Genomic DNA, 21849 nt, shown 5'->3' with positions numbered 1-21849 from the left:
AAAGGTTGTGGGCTGTGCTCGGGTCACAGGGGTGTCAGTTTGGGATAATATATATGTTGACTGGTTTGCACAAAGCTACCCAGGTGTGTGTGAGAAGTGGTTCCTTTGCCCATTGCACTCATTATTTTCAGGCAACAGCAGGAGTGCGCCAAGGAAGTGTAATGGCCCCTGTTTTGCTTTCTCTGTAATGGCCCCTGTTTTGCTTTCTCTGTACATCAACAGGCTAAGGGAGGTATTGATGCAAGCCAGCAGAAATGTGCCGAAAATGAATGGGAAGGCCTACGCCGATGACACGGTCCTGATTTCTCGTGTGCCAAGAGCCTTGCAGTACCCTGTTACGGCGTATACCTACTTCATGACATCGTTGGGCTTGAAAGTTAATGTGTCAAATCGGCTGTCATGTGTCATCTATGTAGGAGGAGCCCGAAGATGGCACCAATGTTTATGAACGGTGAAATAATCCTGAGAGTACTGCCCTTTGATTATCTGGGGATACGCCTTACTCCCAATCTGAAATCAGCGGCTCATATTGAGAAACAAGGGGTTAGGTTCAAAGAAGCTCTTGGGGGGGAGGGAGGTAGCAGATTTATGTCAATGTCTACTACCAAGCCACTACATCTGATAAAGATGGTGGCCACTAACAAAGCAAGAGCTGCTGCCAAATACGAAGCCTCGTTATGGGGCTATGGCAACACACAGAGCATCCAAGTCCCAGAGAATGAATCCCCGGCCTTCCTCAATCAGACCCAAACTATGGTGCCATACTGAGCTAGGCATGTTGTTCTTGGGTGATGAAATGGTGCTGGAGCCAATCTCGCCGTGGTTCATACTATGGCCGAATCCGAAGGCTGGTGTAACAGACTCATTAATGAAACATGAGTTGGCCAGAAGGGGCGTGCAGACAGTTCCATGGCTGTCACATGTGAGGAAATGGTTGGTAAAGCTAAATGCTGAACACCATCTGAGCAACCCCAAGCTCATGTCTAAAGCTGTTGCGACACAGCTCAGCCATCAGCTGGTAACCATCGCTAGAGCTGAGAGAGACCCTATGGAAATACAGAAGGGCACTCATAGAAATGTTGCCATTATTTCTAATGATGCAATTCAAAATGATTTATTATGGGCAAATAATCCTGCAGAGAGAAACCTCTTGACTCGAGCACGATTTAATTGCCCCCCTATAAGATCTACACAGCCCCCCTGGTCAGGGGACGGGGAAAGGCAAAACGTGCCCCTTTGGCTGCGAGGCAGAGGAGGATATTCTAAATTTTGTGCTCTTCTGTCCAGTTTTTAAAGACATCAGAGCAAGAACGCCGGTCCCAGTTCTTAAAGATGGACATTTTGCCCAATGTCGACCGGCCTTGTTCTATCTTCTCTAGGCAGAGAGCCCGTATGTGAACTGGTCGCTGCTGTCTTTTTGAAGACAAGCTTTCGCTAGAAGGACATCTGTCTTATCTATTATTTGATGGATGCCACGTGTTTTTCGGAAGCATAATAACAAAAAGGGTCGATTTATATGATTGTGTGAAAGGCAAAGAAACTTAATGGGATGAAAACATTTTAGCATATTTAAACTCTGGTCTTTTATGCTTTTTTATTGATTACTTATGCATAGTTTATATTTTGCTGAAATGGTATCAATGAACAGGTTTTGAAACCTAGGTGAAATTCTGTATTGTTTGTTAATGTTGTATGTGTGTTTTTATGCTTTCATGACTATTTTGCTGAAATGAAGTGATTTGGTAATGTTGGGAAATGAAGCCACCTTGTGTCCGGGCGCTTTCTTGCTCTCAATTCTACTTACAATGCTAGGCATCAACTCCCAATGGCAGGAAGCCAGAGAACATGTCTTTCACAAGGTTAGAGCTCAAGTGAAGCAATACTCTATCTGAGTGCACATCACTCATGAACAGTTCAATGTCCTTTGAACAAATAGATCTCAGTTCTAGTATGTGAAGAAACTAAGGCAGTGCCTTGTCTCGGTTCCTTATCAGGGCATCTTTCGAGTCCACAAGTCTTTCCAGGCAAATACATGCACCCATCATAGCAGGCTTGTCGGTCCCACACACTATCCACATCCGCTGGGCCCCTTTTTGTCAGTCTACGCCTCTTTAGCAAGGCCAGTCGCCTTCTTTCCAGAGTTAGGAAGACAGGGGTGGAGTTTAATGGAGCCACCACTGTTGGCTCATCTTTAGCCCTGAGACACTTGCGGTGGAAGATACAGTCCCGGCTCTCCGGTGCCTCTAGTATTTGTCCTGGTTCAACTAGTTGTAGGGCAGTACCAAGTTCAACGCCCTGTCAGCAGGTTGATAGATTCACCAGGTCATTGATGTCCACTGCATTGTCTGTCATGAGTTCCAGGTAACTCTAATATGAGAGATTGTTTCTTCCTGCACACTCAAGTTGGTCACAGAGTGCCGGCTTTTGGCCGATTTAGTGGGTTTCACTCTATTTCTAGGTGGAACCTTAGGGCCTGCCGGTATTGTAATTGTAATTGCATATTTGTAAAGCGTTTATACACAAGTGAAGTTCTTGAAAGTGCTTCAAGGTGGGAAGCGAACAGGGGGACTAGGTTCCTAAGGAGTTTTCTGGAATCCTTTGATTTTAGTTTTGTCTTCCCCGAGCCCTCGTTCTTTGATTTTTTACCTTGTTGTCGAGGTAGTTTTGACTTTCCTTTTCCCTTGAGAACACTGGATATTCCTGGCTTAAGGAGGTATCATTAACTGAAATACTCACATACTCTTGGTCCAGTTCCTGAACCGATACATCACAAAAGGGAAGTTCTTCTGGGGTTACATTTTCTTAATTAATTGATTCTCTGCTTGTTTCATCATTTAGCACCATTATTGCGGCTGTTGTTCCCCTGATTTCTGTCAATTAGCTAACAGCATTTGTGACAGATTCAACCAGTGTCACGGCTCGCTCCCTTCGCTCCCGTTCCCACCACTTGGGGGCATGTTTTGGGGTTTCTTCCCTACTGGACATTTCCTCCGAACCTTATGCTACAGTGTCCTGATGAATTGGGAGCGCTAAAACCTTATTTCCCAAATTACTTCCCTTCCGGATCCATCCCAGGTTTTTGGCAGCCAGCATGCTACTGCTACTATAATCAAATGACTATGCTTCCCAGAATGCCTGGCTCACTGCCTCACCTCCTCCCTTGCAGGACAAGGCTGGGTGGAGGATAGGTAACACCTGTGGCTGCAGGTGCAGCAGGCGACACGCCTGAGGGGTGTGCTCGTTAAGCAGCTTTAAAAGCCTCAGTCTGCTTCAGTCCAGCGCTGGTCATTGTTGCAGCGTTCCTGTCGTGACTGGTCCCTTGTTCCTGGTTCCTAGTTTTTGTGCCCAGTTCTAGTTAGTGTTTCTTGTTCCTTGTCCTGGAATTCGTATTTGTATGCCTGATTGATTTCTGCCTTTTGGAAATCCCTTTCTCCCTTTCTCTGTCTGCAGGCAGCCTTTCTCTGAGCTTTCCTTTTGCTGTAGCCCAATTGCCTGTGTTCACTGTTTCCTAGAAATTGTCCTTTGCTACTGAAAGACCTGTTGCATTAATCTTTCCTTTACAGGTTTAGTTTCCTGCCTTTTCACCTTGGATGGGTGGGAAAGTTTCCCTTTTGATATCGTTTTCACTGCTCCTGATCCTTGCCTTCTATTGGGATCCATGCCATGTTTTCCGTTACACTTTTACATTTATTTCCTATTTTATTATTAGGTGTGGGAAGCTGTTATAACTAGCTCCTGTGTGATTATCTTTTGTTTTCCACACTGTACTATTCCTTCTTGCCTCTTGACTTGGGTTTAGGTATTTAGTCATCCTCACTCTTTGCCTTTACTCCCTTCTGGGTTCTTGTTTGATTTACAGGGTTGTGGGTTAGTACTGACTTTTGAGTGGTCTTTCCGGTCCTCGTGAATACGGACATCCAAGTGGTCTTTCCGGTCTTCGTGAGTACTGGCATTCATGTGGTCATTCCGGTCCTTGTGAGTACTGTTTCCAAATTCCTTATCCAGTACCGTCTAGAGTGTCAGCTTACAGGTTCTGTCCCTGCTTGCCCTCTACGTGGGCTTAGCGCTGTCAGTATCTGTAATAGCATAGTGGGTAAGGAGTTTGCCGACTTTCCTTTCAGTCATAAGGAGGTTCTAAGTGCTTACCCTACATTCCTTTTCTTATAGTGGTATACACGAGTCTTGGGTATTGAACGCACGTTGTTATATTCAAGGTTGTTTACTGTGTATTTTGTGCACATTTCCCCTGCCATATCCATCGCCTTCTTCCTTTCCTGACAACCAGCCTATTTTCAGTAGTCCGGTCCGACAGTGTTTTAATTGTAGCTTGTGTAGTGGGGCGTTCCGCCTCAGAGCCCAGTCTCATTTCTTTGCTGTCATTGCGTTCATTAATTAATGGATCCACCATTCGTTGGAACATGTGGAGCGTCTTCTCACTGTTTTTGTCAAAGGTCCTTCGATGAAAACAAGCTTAGAGTGCAGCATCGCCAATAAGGTAGAGTTATCTTTAATATGATCATGTGAAGTTTAGTAGAGCTTCAAGAATGGAGCAAGGGTGATCGTTAATGCTGACATCGAGCTTGGGTTAAGAGCCCCACCCATCGTGTCCGAGGGGCCCCTTGCTTGTGTTGTTCTAACATTTCTACTTGTCCCCATTTGGGATCTGCAGTCTGAGGAATCTGAGCTTGATGTGTATTTGTATTTATTTTTTTTGTACTTCTGGCCCGCGGGCATCTGGGCGCATTTCTTAGGGAAGGGTAACAAAGGAGGTACATAAAGTGGCAGTGAATTTACAATAACGGCAAAATACAGTAGTGAAAAGCAATATATCTGAGTTGGGAAACATATTTACAGCAGAGGCACAGTTCTTAGGTATAAGGTGATGATAATGGGGATACAGCAGATTGCATAATGGATGTAATGTGGTCCTGCTCGGTGAGCCAGGATTTGACCTTATTCTTAAATGCCATGTAAGATGGTTCAGCTCTCAATGTAACGGGTAATGTGTTCCAGAGTTTAGCGGCGAGGACTGGGAAGCTAGATCCCCCGGCTTTCTGGAGCTTGAATCTCGGTATTAGCAGTGAGTGGTCTTGTGCAGATCTTAAAGGTCCGTTAGGAATGAGGGTGAAGTGTCTGAGGGTTTCATGCTGCCCTTGCTTATGCCATTTTGTGGTAGACATTTGTCTGCCATAAGCATAGCCTCCTCCTCAAGTGAAGAAAAGTCATTAGAAAATAAAGGAGTTGTAAGTGGTTTTGCCTCCATAATCTCCAAACTCCTTGCTATCTCTCGGCTTTCAAGGAGGCTGCCAGAGGTTCCTTGGGCGAGTGACCATTCTTAGTCAATTGGTAGGTCACCACAGTCCCATGGGCCTGAGCTTGCGTACCTACTCTGCTAGGATGTGACCCAGTGATTGTTGTTGGCTTATTTCGCCCAGGTGGCACATTTGCACATTTTACGATTGGCCTTTCAAACTCGGGCTCAAATTCAAACATTTTCTTTGTTGCTTCTGCAAACTTAGAATCTCTCAGGGAATCAAGCTGCTCAGTGTTCTCTAATAGTACTTCGTCTTCTATCTCTTCCATGACCCCTAAAGCCCCAATTGATCTCCTGCCCTCCATTGTTTTTTGGTTGGGGGTCGGGTTTATATTTGTTAAATTTGACCATTTGAAGAAAAATCGTTGTTTGAAAAACGAAGCCTTCGGGTTCTGAGCATCGGAGACATTTCCTTATTTTGAGGCTGTTTTGTTGAACACAGAGAAATGTCTCTGGGAGTACACAGGGGTCAATTGGGCATTGCTAGAAGCTGCGGCAGTCTCCGCCTTGTCGGCTTCCAAGGCAGACAATGGGCCTCATTACGACCCATGCAGTAACCATGGCACTAGTAGCGCCATGGTTGCCGCCGGTAATTTACCGATTCCGCCATGGTGAATGGCGGAATTACAGCCCCATTCCAAGGTTGGCGGAGCGGTAATTCCCCATTCACCATTGGCCCTTCCCCGTTCCCATTTTTGCCCCCATGTGGCTCAATGGAAATGGGGAAGGCGGTATTTACGGTACTGCAAATTGCAGTACCGTAATTACCTCCAAGGTCCCTTTGCGGGTCCAATCCTTAACGGCTGGTAAAACCAGCCGTTAAGGTAGGGACCCGCAAAGGGACCTCGTAATTAGGCGGTAAGGGGTTAACAGCGCCGCCACCTTTTACGGCGTCGTTAACCCCTTACCACCTGGGTCGTAATGAGGCCCAATATGTTATCCAAACGGTTTATCGCAATCAAGACTGATCTGCCGCATAAGTGGTCCATCCCTAAGGCACTAGCGTCCGTAATCATGTAGCCTATTTCAGACTCCGCCTGAACAAGCCCGAACAGCGGCTACATGTTCCAAGACATTACCTCCCCTACCGCTGTCCCCAATGTTCACAACTATCTGCGGCAACTCAGTCTGCAGTTTACTAACCGAGCTGTCAGTGGCTGTTTGATCAACGGTATAAACATTATCGTTGTCCATAGCTGTGGAGTCTGAAGTGTATACATGAGTGTGTGTGCTAGCAGCCACAGCAACCACATCAGCAACCACATAAGTCTCATGCAGTGCTAACTTTGGCTTAGCGGCACTAGACGGAGCCCTGGACGCCTCCTCACGTCTGCTTGTCACCACTCTGTGCACGCTACCAAAGCAGGATGTTTTTGGTGCCCACGCTGTCTGCAAGTAAGCGCAACATCCACCTCGTTCTCGGGACAGGAACAAGTCATTCACTTCTCCTCCTGCGACCAGACTGCGGCACGACTGCACACTCCCCACACTCGCGTCAGCGCTCCACGCTCCACAGAGGGATTATAAAGGCAGTCCAAAGTTGTTAAAGGCACAGCAACAAAATAGCAGGTCAGGATCAAGGCAAAGTTCTCACAGAGAGTTCTCTGCACGACTGCACACTCCCCCGCATTGGTGCATGCATAATTAATTGTTTACATAAATCATTTTTTAAGGGGGGGCGTGGCCAACTGGCCATGGAATAGGACGTGCTGCGCAAGGAGCTCCTGATGATCCGACTCTATTTTTGCCAAAGTTACCCGTTGAAACTGTAACGAGCGCCTAGAACTTTGGGGATCAGGTGTCGGAAGCCGCACGCCAAGTGAAGTTTGCTGGAGAAGTTCATAGTCCCCGAGAATCGTGAAATATACACATTTTTGTTGGCGCGACTGTGCGGCCGCTTCGGCACCAAGATGGCGGCTAACAAAAGAGAGGCCTCCGTGGAGCAACAACACTGATTCCCCGGAACTTCGGGATATGGCTGCGGTAAATTGCCTGGAGGAATAGTACGACAGGGAGATATGTCGGAGTGTTCGAATTAACACCATGAGAGCGCCCGGCCTGGCATACGCTAATGGAGCCTCGGCAAGCTGACCGATAACATTGGATGCTTGGGCGACGAGGCCTACGGAACTTGAATGGGGAGTGTGAGGCCACAGCCCATCCGTAAGACAATTCGAAGTGCCATCTCGGATGTGAGTTAGGAGACTTGGGAGCCAGACCTTTGTCGGACCGAGGACAGTGCAATAGCTGCATTAAGGCAGAGGTGTACAAGAGTGGAGGGCAGCGCCATGTCGGCGAAAGGGTTGAGAACCAAGACTAAGCAACCCACGATGGAGACTTTCACGAAAATGCAACAGACCCCCTCAACATCGGTGCAGAGCATGGTCGTGACCCCTGCGGAAGACGCCCCCGAAGGGGACAAGCACCAGATCCTGGAGGCTATAACGGGCCTGAGCGCAAAATGGGACTTGGTAATGGTGGACTTGCGCACAGCTCTAGAGAATAAGATCGATGCTGTAGGTACGGAACTCACCCTGCTGCGTCAAGATGTTAGAGCACTTGCAGAAAGGACCAGCGGTCTGGAAAGTGAGGTGAAGATTAATACCGATGTTAGCACGAGCAATGCGAAGGAGATTCATGTCTTAAAACAACAGGTCACCAACCTGGAAAATTGTGTGGAATAGGCGGAAGGAAGAGCGAGGAGGAACAACATTCGCGTGGTTGGCCTTCCCGAGGGGGAAGAAGGCCAAGACCCCACAAACTATGTCGAAAACATGATCCTACAAGGGATCGGAGCCGGGAATCTTTCGCAGGGATTTACGGTGGAGAGGGCGCACCGCGCCCTAATGAGGATACCCCGGCCGGGGGCCCTGCCAAGACCGATCATAGCGAGGATCCTAAATTACAGGGATAGAGAAAAGATCCTCGAAAATTTTCGGAAGGGCGGCACGATAGAGAGAGCATCCACCAACATCACAGCATACCCGGACTATACGATACTGGTGCAAAGGCAGAGGTATAGTTACGTCGCCATAAAAAGAAGGCTAAGGGCGGCGGGAGTCAAATATATGCTGTTGTATCCGGCACAATTGAAAGTGCTACACAAGAACAAAGTGCTATTTTCTGATACCCCTGAGTATGTTGTCACATGGCTGGACCTGCAGGGCTGCCCGGAACAAGAAGCGGATCGTGACCGGCAGGATCATACCGAATGAAGATTTCGTAAGGAGGAAGACCCTGATGGCACAGAGAAACTGTAACTAACTGAACTTTGTACGCAATCTGAGACAGGTGCTCGATTTGGACTGGAATATAGTGAGTGTAACTGTAACTGGTAACGGTTTGGCAACTGTATACGTAATGTTTTTTGAAAGGAGCAACAGAACGTGGACGACCTACCCCAATAGATTACTAGTTTCAGCAGCCATTAGGGTGGCTTAACCCTACTGAGCCCAGAGTAGAAGCTTGTGCTAGGCAGGGCTAGATGTGGGGATGCCTGAGATCCAGGAATGGAGCTGGGCAACGGTTGGGGAGGGTATTGTTGGGGGAGGGGTGGGTGGGAGTAAGGTGGGGGATGGGAAGTTGAGTGTGTGTGTGGTTATGGGGAGTTTAAGTTTTGTTGCAAGCCTATTTGGAAGAATCAGCATGGTGTACTTGCGGTGCATGAAGGGGCGTAATCGGCGGAGGATCGGGAGGGTGCTTATTAATGACCTATGGGGGACCTCAGGATAATAACGTGGAACGTCAGGGGCCTTAACAGCTATCTGAAAAGAAACAAAATCATGATGTATCTGAAAAGGCAGAAAATAGATATCGCACTACTACAGGAGACGTACTTGACGCGAGAGAAGTTGGACCTGGTTAAGAGAAAGTGGAGAGGGACCGTAGTGGGCTCGCCATACTCTGCATATGCCCAGGGGGGGGGTTAATCTGGGTGGCACCGCATGTCCCGTTCAAATCGATACAAGAGGTAGTTGAAACTGATGGAAGGATGGCTATATTGCGAGGGCTGGTGGAGAGCATGGAGGTATGCATAGTAAACACGTATGCCCCAACCAAAACACAGCAACATATTTCAGAGCCTTGTGTACCAATCTTAGTACGTGTACAGGGAGCGCGGTGATCTGGGGTGGGGACTTTAATTGTGTGTTGGATCCTGTGGTGGACAGATCTGATGGCAGGGCGGGTAAGCCTAGCCCAGCGGCGAAAGCGTTGCAGATGCTGTTAACTGATTTTGGCTTCACAGATGCGTGGAGGATGAAACACCCCACTGAGAGGCAATATTCGCACTATTCAGCCCCGCACCAACTGCATACTAGGCTCGATTACGTCTTTGCCACAGCAGATGTGATGTCTGAGATTACTCAAATCGAATATAAGGCCAGGGTCCTCTCGGATCATTCGCCCCTGATCCTCGGATGGCAATATTGCCCCCCCGAGGGCGAAGATCCCTACATGGCGCCTCCGAGCAGAGGCGCTCAAAGTTCCAGTCTTTAGAGAAGATATAAGGGAAGAGATTACTAACTTCTTTGAAGAGAATACTGGGAGTGTTGATTCCGCGGGCACATTATGGGAAGCTTTTAAGGTGGTGATGCGGGGGGCGGCCATTGCTAAGTCAAGAGGGTTACAAGGTGGGGTCTTGGCTGACCTGCAGAGGGTGGAAACTGAGCTAGAAATAGCATTGAAGAGCGGTGATGTAGACACGGAGCTGGTACTCCAACTACAGCAACAATGTGCAGGGCATTGGGAAAGACTCTGCAATCTCAATTATAAGAAATATGTTGAGAGGCAGCACGCGGGGAGAGACAAGACAGGCCGCCTTTTGGCCTGGCTATACAAAAGCGAGAGCCCTAGGCCTCCGATCAGGACTATTATTAGGGAGGACGGAGATGAGGTGGCCACACAAGAGGGGTTTAACAAAGAATTTGTGGAATATTACAAAGTGCTGTACGGAGACGATGAGATGGGTGACCAGCGCAAGATAATCGAAACGTTAGAAGACATAGGGCTGCCCAAGATAAGTGAAGAAGAGAGAGAGGAGTTAGATGAGCCAATCACGTTGGAGGAGTTAGAAGAGGTTGTGAAGCAGCTGCCTACCTGTAAGACCCCAGGAGCAGATGGGTTCCCTAGCGAATTTTATAAAGTATACAGAGAGGAAATCCTCCCCCCAATGTTAGACATGCTTAATGAAGCGTTTGAGATAGGACGGTTGCCTGAGTTACTCAGAGAGGCGATCATAATACCGCTGCCCAAGCCCAATAAACCGGAGGACAAATGTGGCTCCTACAGGCCCCTGTCGATGCTGAATCAGGACAGCAAGATTCTCACGGCTGTCCTAGCAAATCGATTGCAGAAAGTGATTGGTAGACTCATACATCCTGACCAAACGGGTTATGTCCCGAGCAGAAACATAACACACAATCATAGGCGGCTTCACCGGGTGGTCGAATGGGGTAGTAAGAACGAGGGTGAGATGGCAATAGTGTCTCTAGATGCAGTTAAAGCTTTTGACTTGGTCAAGTGGTCATGGCTATTGGCTGCTTTGGAAGGGTATGGAATGGGGCCGGGCTATATCAGGTGGGCCAAGATGTTGTATAGCGAGCCGCTTGCCAGGGTGCGAACTGGAGCGGTGATATCCGAGAGATGGCAACTTAGCAGAGGCACCAGACAAGGGTGCCCCTGGTCCCCAATGCTTTATATCTTGGCCCTGGAGCCTCTGGCAATATGCCTTAGGGCACAGTATGATGCGATTGGCATTGAGGTAGGAGGGGAACGACACTTGATATCCTTGTATGCGGATGATCTGTTACTGTACTTGCAATACCCAGAAGAAAATCTCTTACTTGAAGTGATGGAAAGGTATGCAGAGTTGTAGGGCATCTCGGTGAAACCCCAAAAGTCTGTCATATTCCCGCTAGGTAGCTATAAGGGGATCCCCGTAGAAGGACTACCGGTGCTACAGGTACCATGGGCAACTAGCTCTTTTCACTATTTGGGCGTAGATGTATATCACACGGTGCAAGAAGAACACAGACACAATACGGAAGTAGCCGTCGAGAAAATTAGAAACATCATGCAGTTCTGGGCAAGATTGCCCTTGGCGATGATGGGGCGGGGGGCCATGCTTAAGATGGTAGTTCTGCCCAGGCTACTGCACTACTTCAGTAATATCCCATACATAATACCCAAGAAGTTTTTCAGCAAATTGAATAGCATGTGTAGGGACTTCCTGTGGCACGGTACCCGAAATAGAGTGACGTTTTGGAAACTGCAGAACTTTTATGAAAAAGGAGGTATCAGACTGCCTCATTTTGAGGTTTATTACTTGGCGGGACAGTTACAGTATGTGGCCAAGTGGCTTTCTGATGAAGTAACCCCTGAGCATAGGGTGCTTGGACAGGACTGCGCCCCGTTTTCTCTGAAAGAAATGATTTGGCTGTCCGAAACTGAAATGAGGGGGCGTCCTGCGATGTTGAGGCTTGGATGGAAAATTTGGCGTAGGGCTTGTCGGGCTTGTAGGGCTTGTCGTTTGATGGAAGTCCCATGCCCGTGCCTCCCGCAGATACCGCTGACAGGAGGGGATGATCAGTTGAGGGCGATTGTTAGGACCTACTGGGAATCGGTGGGGCTGGCAACGCTAGGCGATGTTTGGCAAGAGGGGTCCATTAAGGAGTTTATAGAACTCAACGAAGAAGCGGGGCTACACACGGGCCAATATGTCACGTACATTAAATTGGTACGGATGATTAAGAATACCTGGCCAGAGACAGTTTTGATAGGAGAACCAGATGCAGTTTTTGAAACAATATATGATATGTCCGAAGGGGGTCATGAGATCTCGAGACTGTATGAGATGGTGATGGCTAAGGCGGGGAAAGATTTAACACATCTGAGACTGGACTGGGAGGTGGAAGTGGGGGCCCCGATGGAGGATGGGGTATGGGAGAGTGCCCTGGGTTACCACAAAAAAGTGTCTAGAAATGCCACATTAAAACAGATACAGCTGTATGTAACGCACATGGCATACATGACCCCCTTGAGGATATCTAAGTTCCGAAACGCTGGAATACAAGTGTGTCCTAAATGTAACCTAGAAAAGGCTGACATGACACATATGTTTTGGTCGTGCCCGATTATCAGGTGCTACTGGGGAGAAGTGGCACAGAAACTGGCTGATAAAGGGGTTACTCTTGTCACAAACACGGCCTGGGCCTGCTTACTGGGCGCGTTCCCTAGGCCACGGAAGCTCAAGCATATTGAGAAACTGAGAAATCTGGCGTATGTGCTTGCGAAACGCAGGATCGCCATGGGGTGGAAGAAATGCCACAAACCTAAGGTGGATGTATGGTGGAAGGACTTGCAGAAATGGGCGGAGACTGAAACGGTGGAATGGCAAGAAGCGAGTAGCCGGGCTGATGAAGGGGAGGCGGGCACCATGTTGGATTGGAAAACGCTAATAGCAGAATTGTTTGGAGTAATACCGGATCCAACAGACTCCGAAGAGAACGAAACCCGGCCGCATGCGCCAAACATTGAAAGGGATTGACAAATAGGCTCACGGGGGGAGGGAGGGATAATGGGAGCAGTGATTACGATAACTTGATGTGTAACTGAACTATCATGATTATGCTGCTTGTTTAGTTTTTGTTGTTTTGTTTGCATAAAATCAATAAAAGAATTTTTTTTTAAAAAAATCATTTTTTAAAAATTTCATATTGTTTATCAATCTGTAAGATTCTTTTTTAAATATTTGTCTAATTTGGTTTCTTGTATGAAAGTTTGTAAGACAATGGGCCTCGGAGCAGTAAAATGAACCGGTAACACTATAACTGCTGCATTTACTGCTCCACCCAATCTCGAGCTGGGCGGGAAAGTGGGAGTTTTACCTCCAGCTTTTTGCTTGAGGTGAAAATCTCCCCTTTCGGCCAGTTTTTGGCATTATTAGCACCAAGAAACCCCCCATTGGGTCCAGTGGACTCACTGGGAATGGGGATTTATCTACCCACTGCAACTCTGGATCGGCTCAAATTGCTTAGTTGTGGTAACGCTAATTGCGTTGGGCGGTACGCCGGTGCAATCAGCACCAGGATACCGCCAAACTCAGGCTGAGGCCCAATGTATTTTGCCATTAATGCCGCTGTGTGTCCAGTATCACTTTTGATCGTGTGTGTGTGTGTGTGTTTATGTGTGTGTGTCTGTGTGCTCATTCGTACCTCTGCCTATGTGCATTTATGCGTCTCATGCACGTATGTGAGTAGATGTACTTGCATGCACAAAGGACTTAACTTTGCGCCGAAACATTCATTTCATGTGTTTCATAAGTTAAGATGGATATGGCTATAATAGAATCTACACAGATGGTCTTTTTGTTGCAGGTTAAAAGGAGATGTGACTTTAAGACCCACATTACGACTGGAACAGCGTGTAAATCATGTTTCGTCAACGCAAAAGTCGACTGTCCGGAGGGATATATCAAGCTGACCAATGGGAGCGGGTCCAGAGACTGCAAGTAGGACATGTTTAATAAATGTTATGAGCTTTCTCATGTCTCGTGCTCACTTTCATGTGTGCCAATCTCTTTAGCTCCCACCTTGTTAGACAAACTAGAAGGATGTGTGTATTGCTTAGAGATTCCATGATTGAGGCAGCCAATCCGTGTGCTTGAAATGCAGTCTGTAATTGATGTTAGTGGTCCTCAGCCTAAGTTCCCCCATAACAGACAGCTCTCTGGGGGTAGGATGGGAGGTAGCAGAGGAGGTGATGGGCTGACATGGCCATGACCCTGGGGCCGTCTAATAGCGAGTTCTCACTTTAATCCCCTGGGCATGTCATGGAGGTAGAGTTATCTACCGTCTCCCCGCTCAGTAGGAACGCTCCGTTGCCAGTCAATTCGTCGAAAAAAATTGGTCGACCAGATAAATGGTCGAATCAAATTGGTCGAAAACCATTTCGTCGAAATTTTTTTTTTTCTATTTTAACCCTTTTTTTTTTTTTTTTTGGGGGGGTCCCCCCCCAACCCCCTTTTTTTCTCTAAAAACCCATTTTTTAACAAAACGAAAACCCAAAAAATAAATATATAAATAAAAAAAATTTTTCGACGAAATGGTTTTCGACCAAATTGCGTCGACCAAATTGCAGTCGACCAGTTTTTTTTCGACGAGTTGACTGGACACCGGAACGCTCTAGTTCTCTCTTCCGGGTCATGTTGCAACAGTGCCCCTCAGGGCACCCCCAAACCGTTGAAGGTTCCCTACTCCCTGGCAGCCAGTATTCTCTTGCTTTCCTTTGGGGATCCGCATAAATGCACTGAAACGAGAATTGATTTCTCAGTAGAGCAGCGGTCGGTTCCATTCGACAGAGGATCTGCTTCTCTTTAATCCATTCAGAGCCTAATTCAGACTAATTCAGAGGCGGGGGGGGGGGGGAGAGGGGTAACGGTCAATCGAGCGACATTGGCCACATACTCTGAATGTGGAGTGGCTCATAGCACTGCTGTACATGTTTTAATCACAAAAGGGACAATTCTGAATATTAACCAACCCCCAGACTTGCAGCATCTCCTTGATGTGGCACAGAGTCCCTTGCAGTGTTTCAATAATCTACACCATGTCACTCTGCATTGCCTCATAAGTCAACGGAGGAGAACAAGGGGCGCACAGAGGCTGTTCCCCTTAGATCTACTGGCCGGGGATGTATTCCGTCGATTCCACCCCCTTCCTGTGGGCACCAATGACATTCACCTTCTCACGCGTCCTATCTTGGACTAGGCCGCCTTCTGGAGTCCACGTGCCAGCCCCTGTAGCCCCCCAGGAACGCATCTGCGCCACCGTGAACAGAAACAGCTGTTATTTGAACCTACACATCTGCCAGGGTGGCCCTCGCGCACCCAACTCTACTTGATCTCTAACTCCTTGGAATCCCAATGTCTACATTAACCAAAGGCATACTCCACAGGATACAGCATATGCAGTGGACTAGCATGCACCCACACCAAGACAAATCACCCCCCCCTCTATCTGCAAGCCGCTGCCTACTTGCCCTCCCCCTTACTTCATGCTTGCTCATGCAGAGGCGGGGGCACACTACGCCATGGGCACGCAGCGTCACTTTGAAACTACTATGGTGGTGATTCAGTACAGTGAAAACGCATAGTAGCTTAACATACCTGATTATCGCTGCTAATAAAGCCCATTGGCAAAATGTCTTCAGGTGCTTAAGTAACAGGAATCATTGTTCCATAATGTACTGGTTCTCTTTTTATCGACCAAAGAAAAATGAAAGGTTGAGTGAACGCCGCTAGGGCATAGATACTACGTGGGTCGATGTCAAACGAAACACCTTGAGCCAGCCCTGGCTATATACCTAAAAGGAAACTCTAAACTACAGGTCCCAGAATTCCAAGCTTGGCCAACTGAAAAGCCAAGACCCGTGTGAGGGGCCTCACATGTCAGTGAGACACCAGGCAATTATGCAAGGATTCAAAACTGTAACTTGTAAATTGCAGACAGACCTCTGCAGGAGACACTTAATCCATGGACTCATCTTAGAAGGTGACTACAATGCATTCCTTACATTAGGCCTCATTATAACCCTGCCGGTATCCCGGTGGCAAACCCGACAGGATACCGACAAAGCCTATTGCCGTTTCCAACACTCGGGTCGGTGGCATTGCTGCCAGATTACAAGTGCTGGAGTAAATCCCCTCATGGAGTCCCATAGGACAATGACATGCTGTAATGACTGCGGTCTTTGCCAGTCGGGCGCCTGCCTTACCTCCAGCTTTTAGCTTGAGGGAACTCAGGTGCCTCACCGGCAAACACGTAGTCGGCTGGTCCGGTAAAGTGCCAGTATTCATGAATATTGGCACTTTAAAACTAGACCGACTGACTCTGAGAGGCCCATTATCCCATCATTCTTGTTCAGTCTTTCCTCTCATTTATTACAACAGAGGTGTCCTGAACAAGGAATGCAAGATCATCTATGATTGGCCCAGTCTCTGCCATCTGATGATGCATCATGGACAGTTCCTGACTAAGTAATGTGAGACATTCAATGATTGGCCCAGTCTCTGCCATCTGATGGTGCATCATGGACAGTTCCTGACCAAGGAATGTGAGACATTCAATGATTGGCCCAATCTCTGCCATCTGATGGTGCATCATGGACAGTTCCTGACCAAGGAATGTGAGACATTCAATTATTGGCCCAGTCTCTGCCATCTGTTGGTGCATCATGGACAGTTCCTGACCAAGGAATGTGAGACATTCAATGATTGGCCCAGTCTCTGCCATCTGATGGTGCATCATAGACAGTTCCTGACCAAGGAATGTGAGACATTCAATGATTGCCCAGTCTCTGTGATCTGATGGTGCATCTTGGACAGATCCTGACCAAGGAATGCAAGACCCTTTGGCCCAGTCTCTGTCATCTGATGATGCATCATCGACAGCTCCTGACCAAGTAATGTGAGACGTTCAATGATTAGCCCAATGAATGTGAGGCATTCAACGATTGACCTAGTCTCTGTCATCTGATGATGCATCAGATTCAGACGCAGCACTGAAACAGCTACCATCAAGGTGATCGACAATGCCCTTAAAATCCTCGATGATGGCCATCCTTGCCTCCCGGTTCTCCTTGGCCTCTCAGCAGCATTTGACACAGTAGCCCACCAGACACTCAGCAACACTCTACATCATTGCTTCGGGATCAGTAAGGTCATCCTCAGCTCGTTCAAATCCTATGTTGCTAATCGCCAACACTTTGTACAAATAGATTCCTCCAGATCACCAACTCTGCCCATCACCTGTGGAGTCCCACAAGGTTCCATCCTGTCCCCCGTGATATTCAATCTTTACATGGAACTGCTTGATATGATATGATATGATATGATATGATATGATATGGCATTTGTAACGCGCCTATTCAAGGCGCAACCCCTGCTTGGACCCCTGCTCGCTTAACACCATATCCACACCCACTATTACACAGATAACATGCATATCTACCTCAAGATATCCTCCATAAAAGACATCCAGTGACTCAAGGCCCTCCTAACATTGATCCAGTCTTGGATGTTGTTGGGGTGGACCTTTAGCTCCACCCTTTACCCAAATTAGGCCCACCTCTAAAATGAGTAAGTGCGCCTTCTGTCCACGAAGCATGTTTATTGTACAATGGCCAGGAGGGGGCCTAGATGACATCTAACAGTCAAACTAACAATGATTTCCCTCAACCACACAAAAAACACATATTATATACTGTTTGCAACAGGTAATGAACTCCCCCAGACACTGTTACACAGGCATCCCCCCAAACATGATTGGTTGCCCTGTACAGAGATATCTAAAACCCACACAGTTCATTGGACACAAACATTATAACACAATCCCCTAAAACCTAAAATTACTAGGTTTACATTTCCAACACACCCCTTCCCAAAAACCTCTCCATATTTGGTGATAGCCTTCCCTCTTAGTTACAAAATAACAGAATTCCTATTAATGACACAAACAGATCTGCCCTAAAAATACCTAAGCACATGAAGATGAGAGAAAGACACCTAGATTCCCTTTGACCTATTTGTGTTTGCTAACCGCATTGCCCAACCGGTGTCCGATTTATATGACCAGTGACCCTTCCTATTCACATGAGTTCCACTCACTCTCTGACAACACAATCGCTCTCCTGAAATGTATTACTGCTGATCTCCGTAAGTGTCCTGGGTGAAGCCATCTGTTCAAACAACCCCGCGGGTTTCATAAATGCCTATCCCTTACAACAATGAACTCTCCTGCTTACCAGAGATCCTATCTTCGCTTCGCCCTCCAGCACTTGAGCCATCTGCAAACTGACCGCAACCACCCCGTTGACCAGCTTACGAAACCTGTTCCCTGACTGCTGATGGGCCTTTGTCATGATTTCGAAAACACCCCTCGATGAATAGATCAACCACACCTCATATATTTAATATCTTTCACTAAATTCGAAAAATACTTCTTGCTAAGAAACATATTCTTACATTTTGGAAAAAGCGACACTTCCCCCTGTGTTGATGATTTCTTGCAGTGTTTGTCCCTCTTGTCTAGGAGAGAAGGTATCCTTCAACGCTAAAGATCAACTTCACAAATAGGAGATGATCTGGGGAGGATTTAATGATCTTCATGCTTAGTTATTTCTCATAATCTAGAGTTTTTCTTCCATCATTCTTTTATTCTCTCCACCTTCCACCTTTCTCCTTCATATCCTTTGGTGGATTGAGCTGATACGATGTACTTTTAAAAATGTTAACCTATGTATGAATATTGCTGTATTTCATTTTATTGTTCATGTTTATATTATTTGAATAAACACAACTTGGAAAAAATATATATACTTCCCATAGATATATACCGTTATGTGTACATTTTATACCTATCTTGATCTCCTCTCATGACCGCCATTCATACAGCTAAACTCCATGTGCACATATTAATCGCCTGCTTCACCCGAGTGTGGAGGGCCCCTCCGTGTAACAATGTTTCATCGTTATGTTTCTGCGCACATGCAAATCTACAACTGTATCGCCTCTACACAAAATAGGTAACCTAAATGTAACACTTATCCATTTACCATAAATATTTTAATATTTGTAGAAATTTGCAAAACTGACAAAAATTACGATGATGACGTGTCCACCCCCCAGTCAGTGGTATGGCGCGCACAGTTCACACTTTTCCAATTTCCCAACAATGTCCAGTGCTAACCTGAAGGTCAACTGCTCCAATACTTGATTTCTACTGCTGACCTGGCTCTCTGCCATGAACCTTGAGGGCTACAGGCCCCAGCTGGCCACCTGCGCTAAATCCCTGGGGTTCGACATCAACAGGTGCCTCACCTTCAAACAGCACATATCAAGGAGGACAGCACCAATGTTCTCTCCTGCCGAAAAATCAAGCCCATATTCCCAGAAAACAACTTCAGATCCGCTGTTTGGTCCTCTCCCACCTGGATGATAACAATGGATACCCCTGCGTAGTACCCTGTGGTAATTGAAACAAATCTGATATTAGACCATTAGCTTTCACTTTTGCTGATATTTACTAATGTAAACAATTTACTGCCTTTATGAAGACTGGGCCAAACCCAATTTTCTGTAGTGTGTATTCTAAATACTTCCAGTTCACTCTATCGAAATGCCTTCTTGGCATCAAAAAATGCTAGCACGAATCGGACAACTGATTATCCTGCATCCACATCCAAAATCATTCTGATGTTATCATAACCAAACCCACCAGATGTAAAACCTACTTGCAATCGTCAATCAAGTCTGCTATCTATCCATTCAGTCTAATAGCCCATATTTTAGAATATATATTTAAATGTATATTCAACAGGGATATTGGTCTCTGTTACTACATTGTCTATGATCTTTGTCTGGCTTTGGGATCAGAATGATTAAGGCTTCCTTCATTGTCTCACACAGCGACCCAGTTGCTAAGAAATGATTGAACAGTTCACATAAGAATGGCGATAGCTGAGTTGCAAAACATTTATAAAATTCAGATGTTAAGCCGTTGGGCCCCGGGAATTTCCCAATATTAAGCTCTTGAATTGCATTAATTAGCTCACTGATCTCAATTTCCGCTTCAATGCTGACACAGTTGGAAGTTAAATGTTTCTAAAGAAGTCCTCAAAATCTTTACCACTCAGAAAAATATAACACAAAGAGTTAATCTTTGATGTTATGCACAAAGGATGACAAAGGTATTTAGTTTTCAATTTTTGTACAGCTCTTTATTGTGATACAAGTCTCTGTTGTGCAAATAAATCACCTCAACACATGTTTCACCACTTAACATGTATCGTCAGGAGGTAGGTAATAATTTAAATCTAGTTTGCTTTTATCTTTCCAGTATTTCTAGCTTGATTTATTGGCACTTCAACTATAATCTTAAATGTTTGGATTTCTTGAAAGTTGTTTCTCTGGATAAGGATCAGGGAGGATCATTTCTTCTCTCCCTAGAATTCATTAAAGGTTTCTCAGATTGTTCAACTAGGTGTGTTTCCTGGATAAACACAATGTCTGCTTTACTCCTACGCATCTTTGCTAGTACTTTTCTCCCTTTTGTGTACACAATGTTACCCATTTACATTCCACAAAATGAAAGTTAATGGCTTCATACCCCAATTGCAAGGGACCAATCTATTTTCCGTAATGAAACACTTTAAAGCACAACATTGAACATTCTCTAGTAGAGCTTTAAAGAGTGACCCAGCACAAACAAAACAAGAAAAGAAAAAAACACCAGACAAAACACAAAACTAACATATGACAGCGCATTTGAGCAAGCACACAGCAGTGGTGTCTGATCATCATCAGATACATTTTGAGCACATTTATATAGACAAGTCGCCTCATCTCGAACCATACTCACCAGTAAGGCCTGAGCGCAATATAGTGATGTTTGTTGACAATATGTTTTCCCCACCCTCCTCCATTCTATATCTGTCACACCCTTCAAACACAACCATATTATATAGAAAGTGTCATCCAGTCAGCGTTTGTGTTATTGTCTTAATGTCATATGGAAACTGTTTGTACCAAGTTAAAATCAGAAATAAACATTCATCTCTAAACCATTGAGTTTTTCATCCGCCACTTTCCCAATAATAGACCATTTTCTTCAAATTCCCAAACAGCTTGGTTTAACGACCTACTATTCCCACCCTCATACAGCCGCTAACAGCTGCTAACTAATATACTGGCCTATATGCTATCAAATGGCAGAATAGCGTAAGCGTAAATAGAGCTCAGTTAACAAACTACTTCCTGCATTATAGGAATAGCCATGGTAAAACCACTTGCACCGGATTGCTCGATGAAACAGGAGTTGGATTCCCCCCGAGTCCTGGTGTTTGCCCTGCTTGGTTTTGCAGCAGCTGCCTAGCCAGATCGTCAGTGCGTTCCTTCGAGATAATCAGTTCTCTCCTGAGGGCATTAGTCTCTTGGCGAGCGGAGTGCACTTCCGCCCTAAGTTCCCCCAATAATTGGGCCAGTTGGTCGGTTTCTGAGGTTTCCATAACGCCCGGGTGGGGATTTATAGAAAGGCTTCGCGTTCTGTTACGCTCACCTGGCTCCCACAGGGGCGTCGGTCGGACCCAGACGGCTGCGGTCTCCACCAACGTGATGCGTAGTGCTGAGATGACTGACTGGACTGGTCCTCCTAATCTTGTCTGCTTGACCCGTAGAAGTATTCTCCTGCAAGTGGAGAGATGGATTTCGCCACCCGTGGATTCAAGTGATGGCACCCCCCTCCCCCACAGTCCTCCCCACTAATCACCTCAGAAGTGCCCTCTCAGCAATCTCACTTTATACTCTTGAAAGATGAGCTCTCCATCCTGCATGGATTGCAGGGGCGCGTTGATGCCAGTTACTTCACTGGTTTGAAGGCGTGGGAGAGTTCTGGAGAGTATTGACTCTGAGGTTCCTGGCGAGGACCAGTAAGTATCAAGTTTATAGTGTTCAATATGTCCGATGTTGACTCTTGTTCCCC

At 46.4% G+C, this 21849-nt stretch overlaps 1 protein-coding gene across 1 annotated transcript in view; it reads left to right on the top strand.

The window, feature by feature from the left end:
- Positions 1-21849, top strand: part of STAB2 (stabilin 2) — a 1783079-nt gene that overhangs the window by 36979 nt on the left and 1724251 nt on the right. The window contains exon 2 of the mRNA XM_069629923.1: positions 13690-13823. Coding sequence (XP_069486024.1) covers positions 13690-13823 — 134 coding nt within the window. The remainder of the gene's footprint in view (positions 1-13689; positions 13824-21849) is intronic.

The sequence above is a fragment of the Ambystoma mexicanum genome, chromosome 12 (genome assembly GCF_040938575.1).
Source record: "Ambystoma mexicanum isolate Mex_15411 chromosome 12, UKY_AmexF1_1, whole genome shotgun sequence".
NCBI classification, from domain to species: Eukaryota; Metazoa; Chordata; class Amphibia; order Caudata; family Ambystomatidae; genus Ambystoma; species Ambystoma mexicanum.
This window is presented reverse-complemented; position numbering and strand designations above follow the sequence as displayed.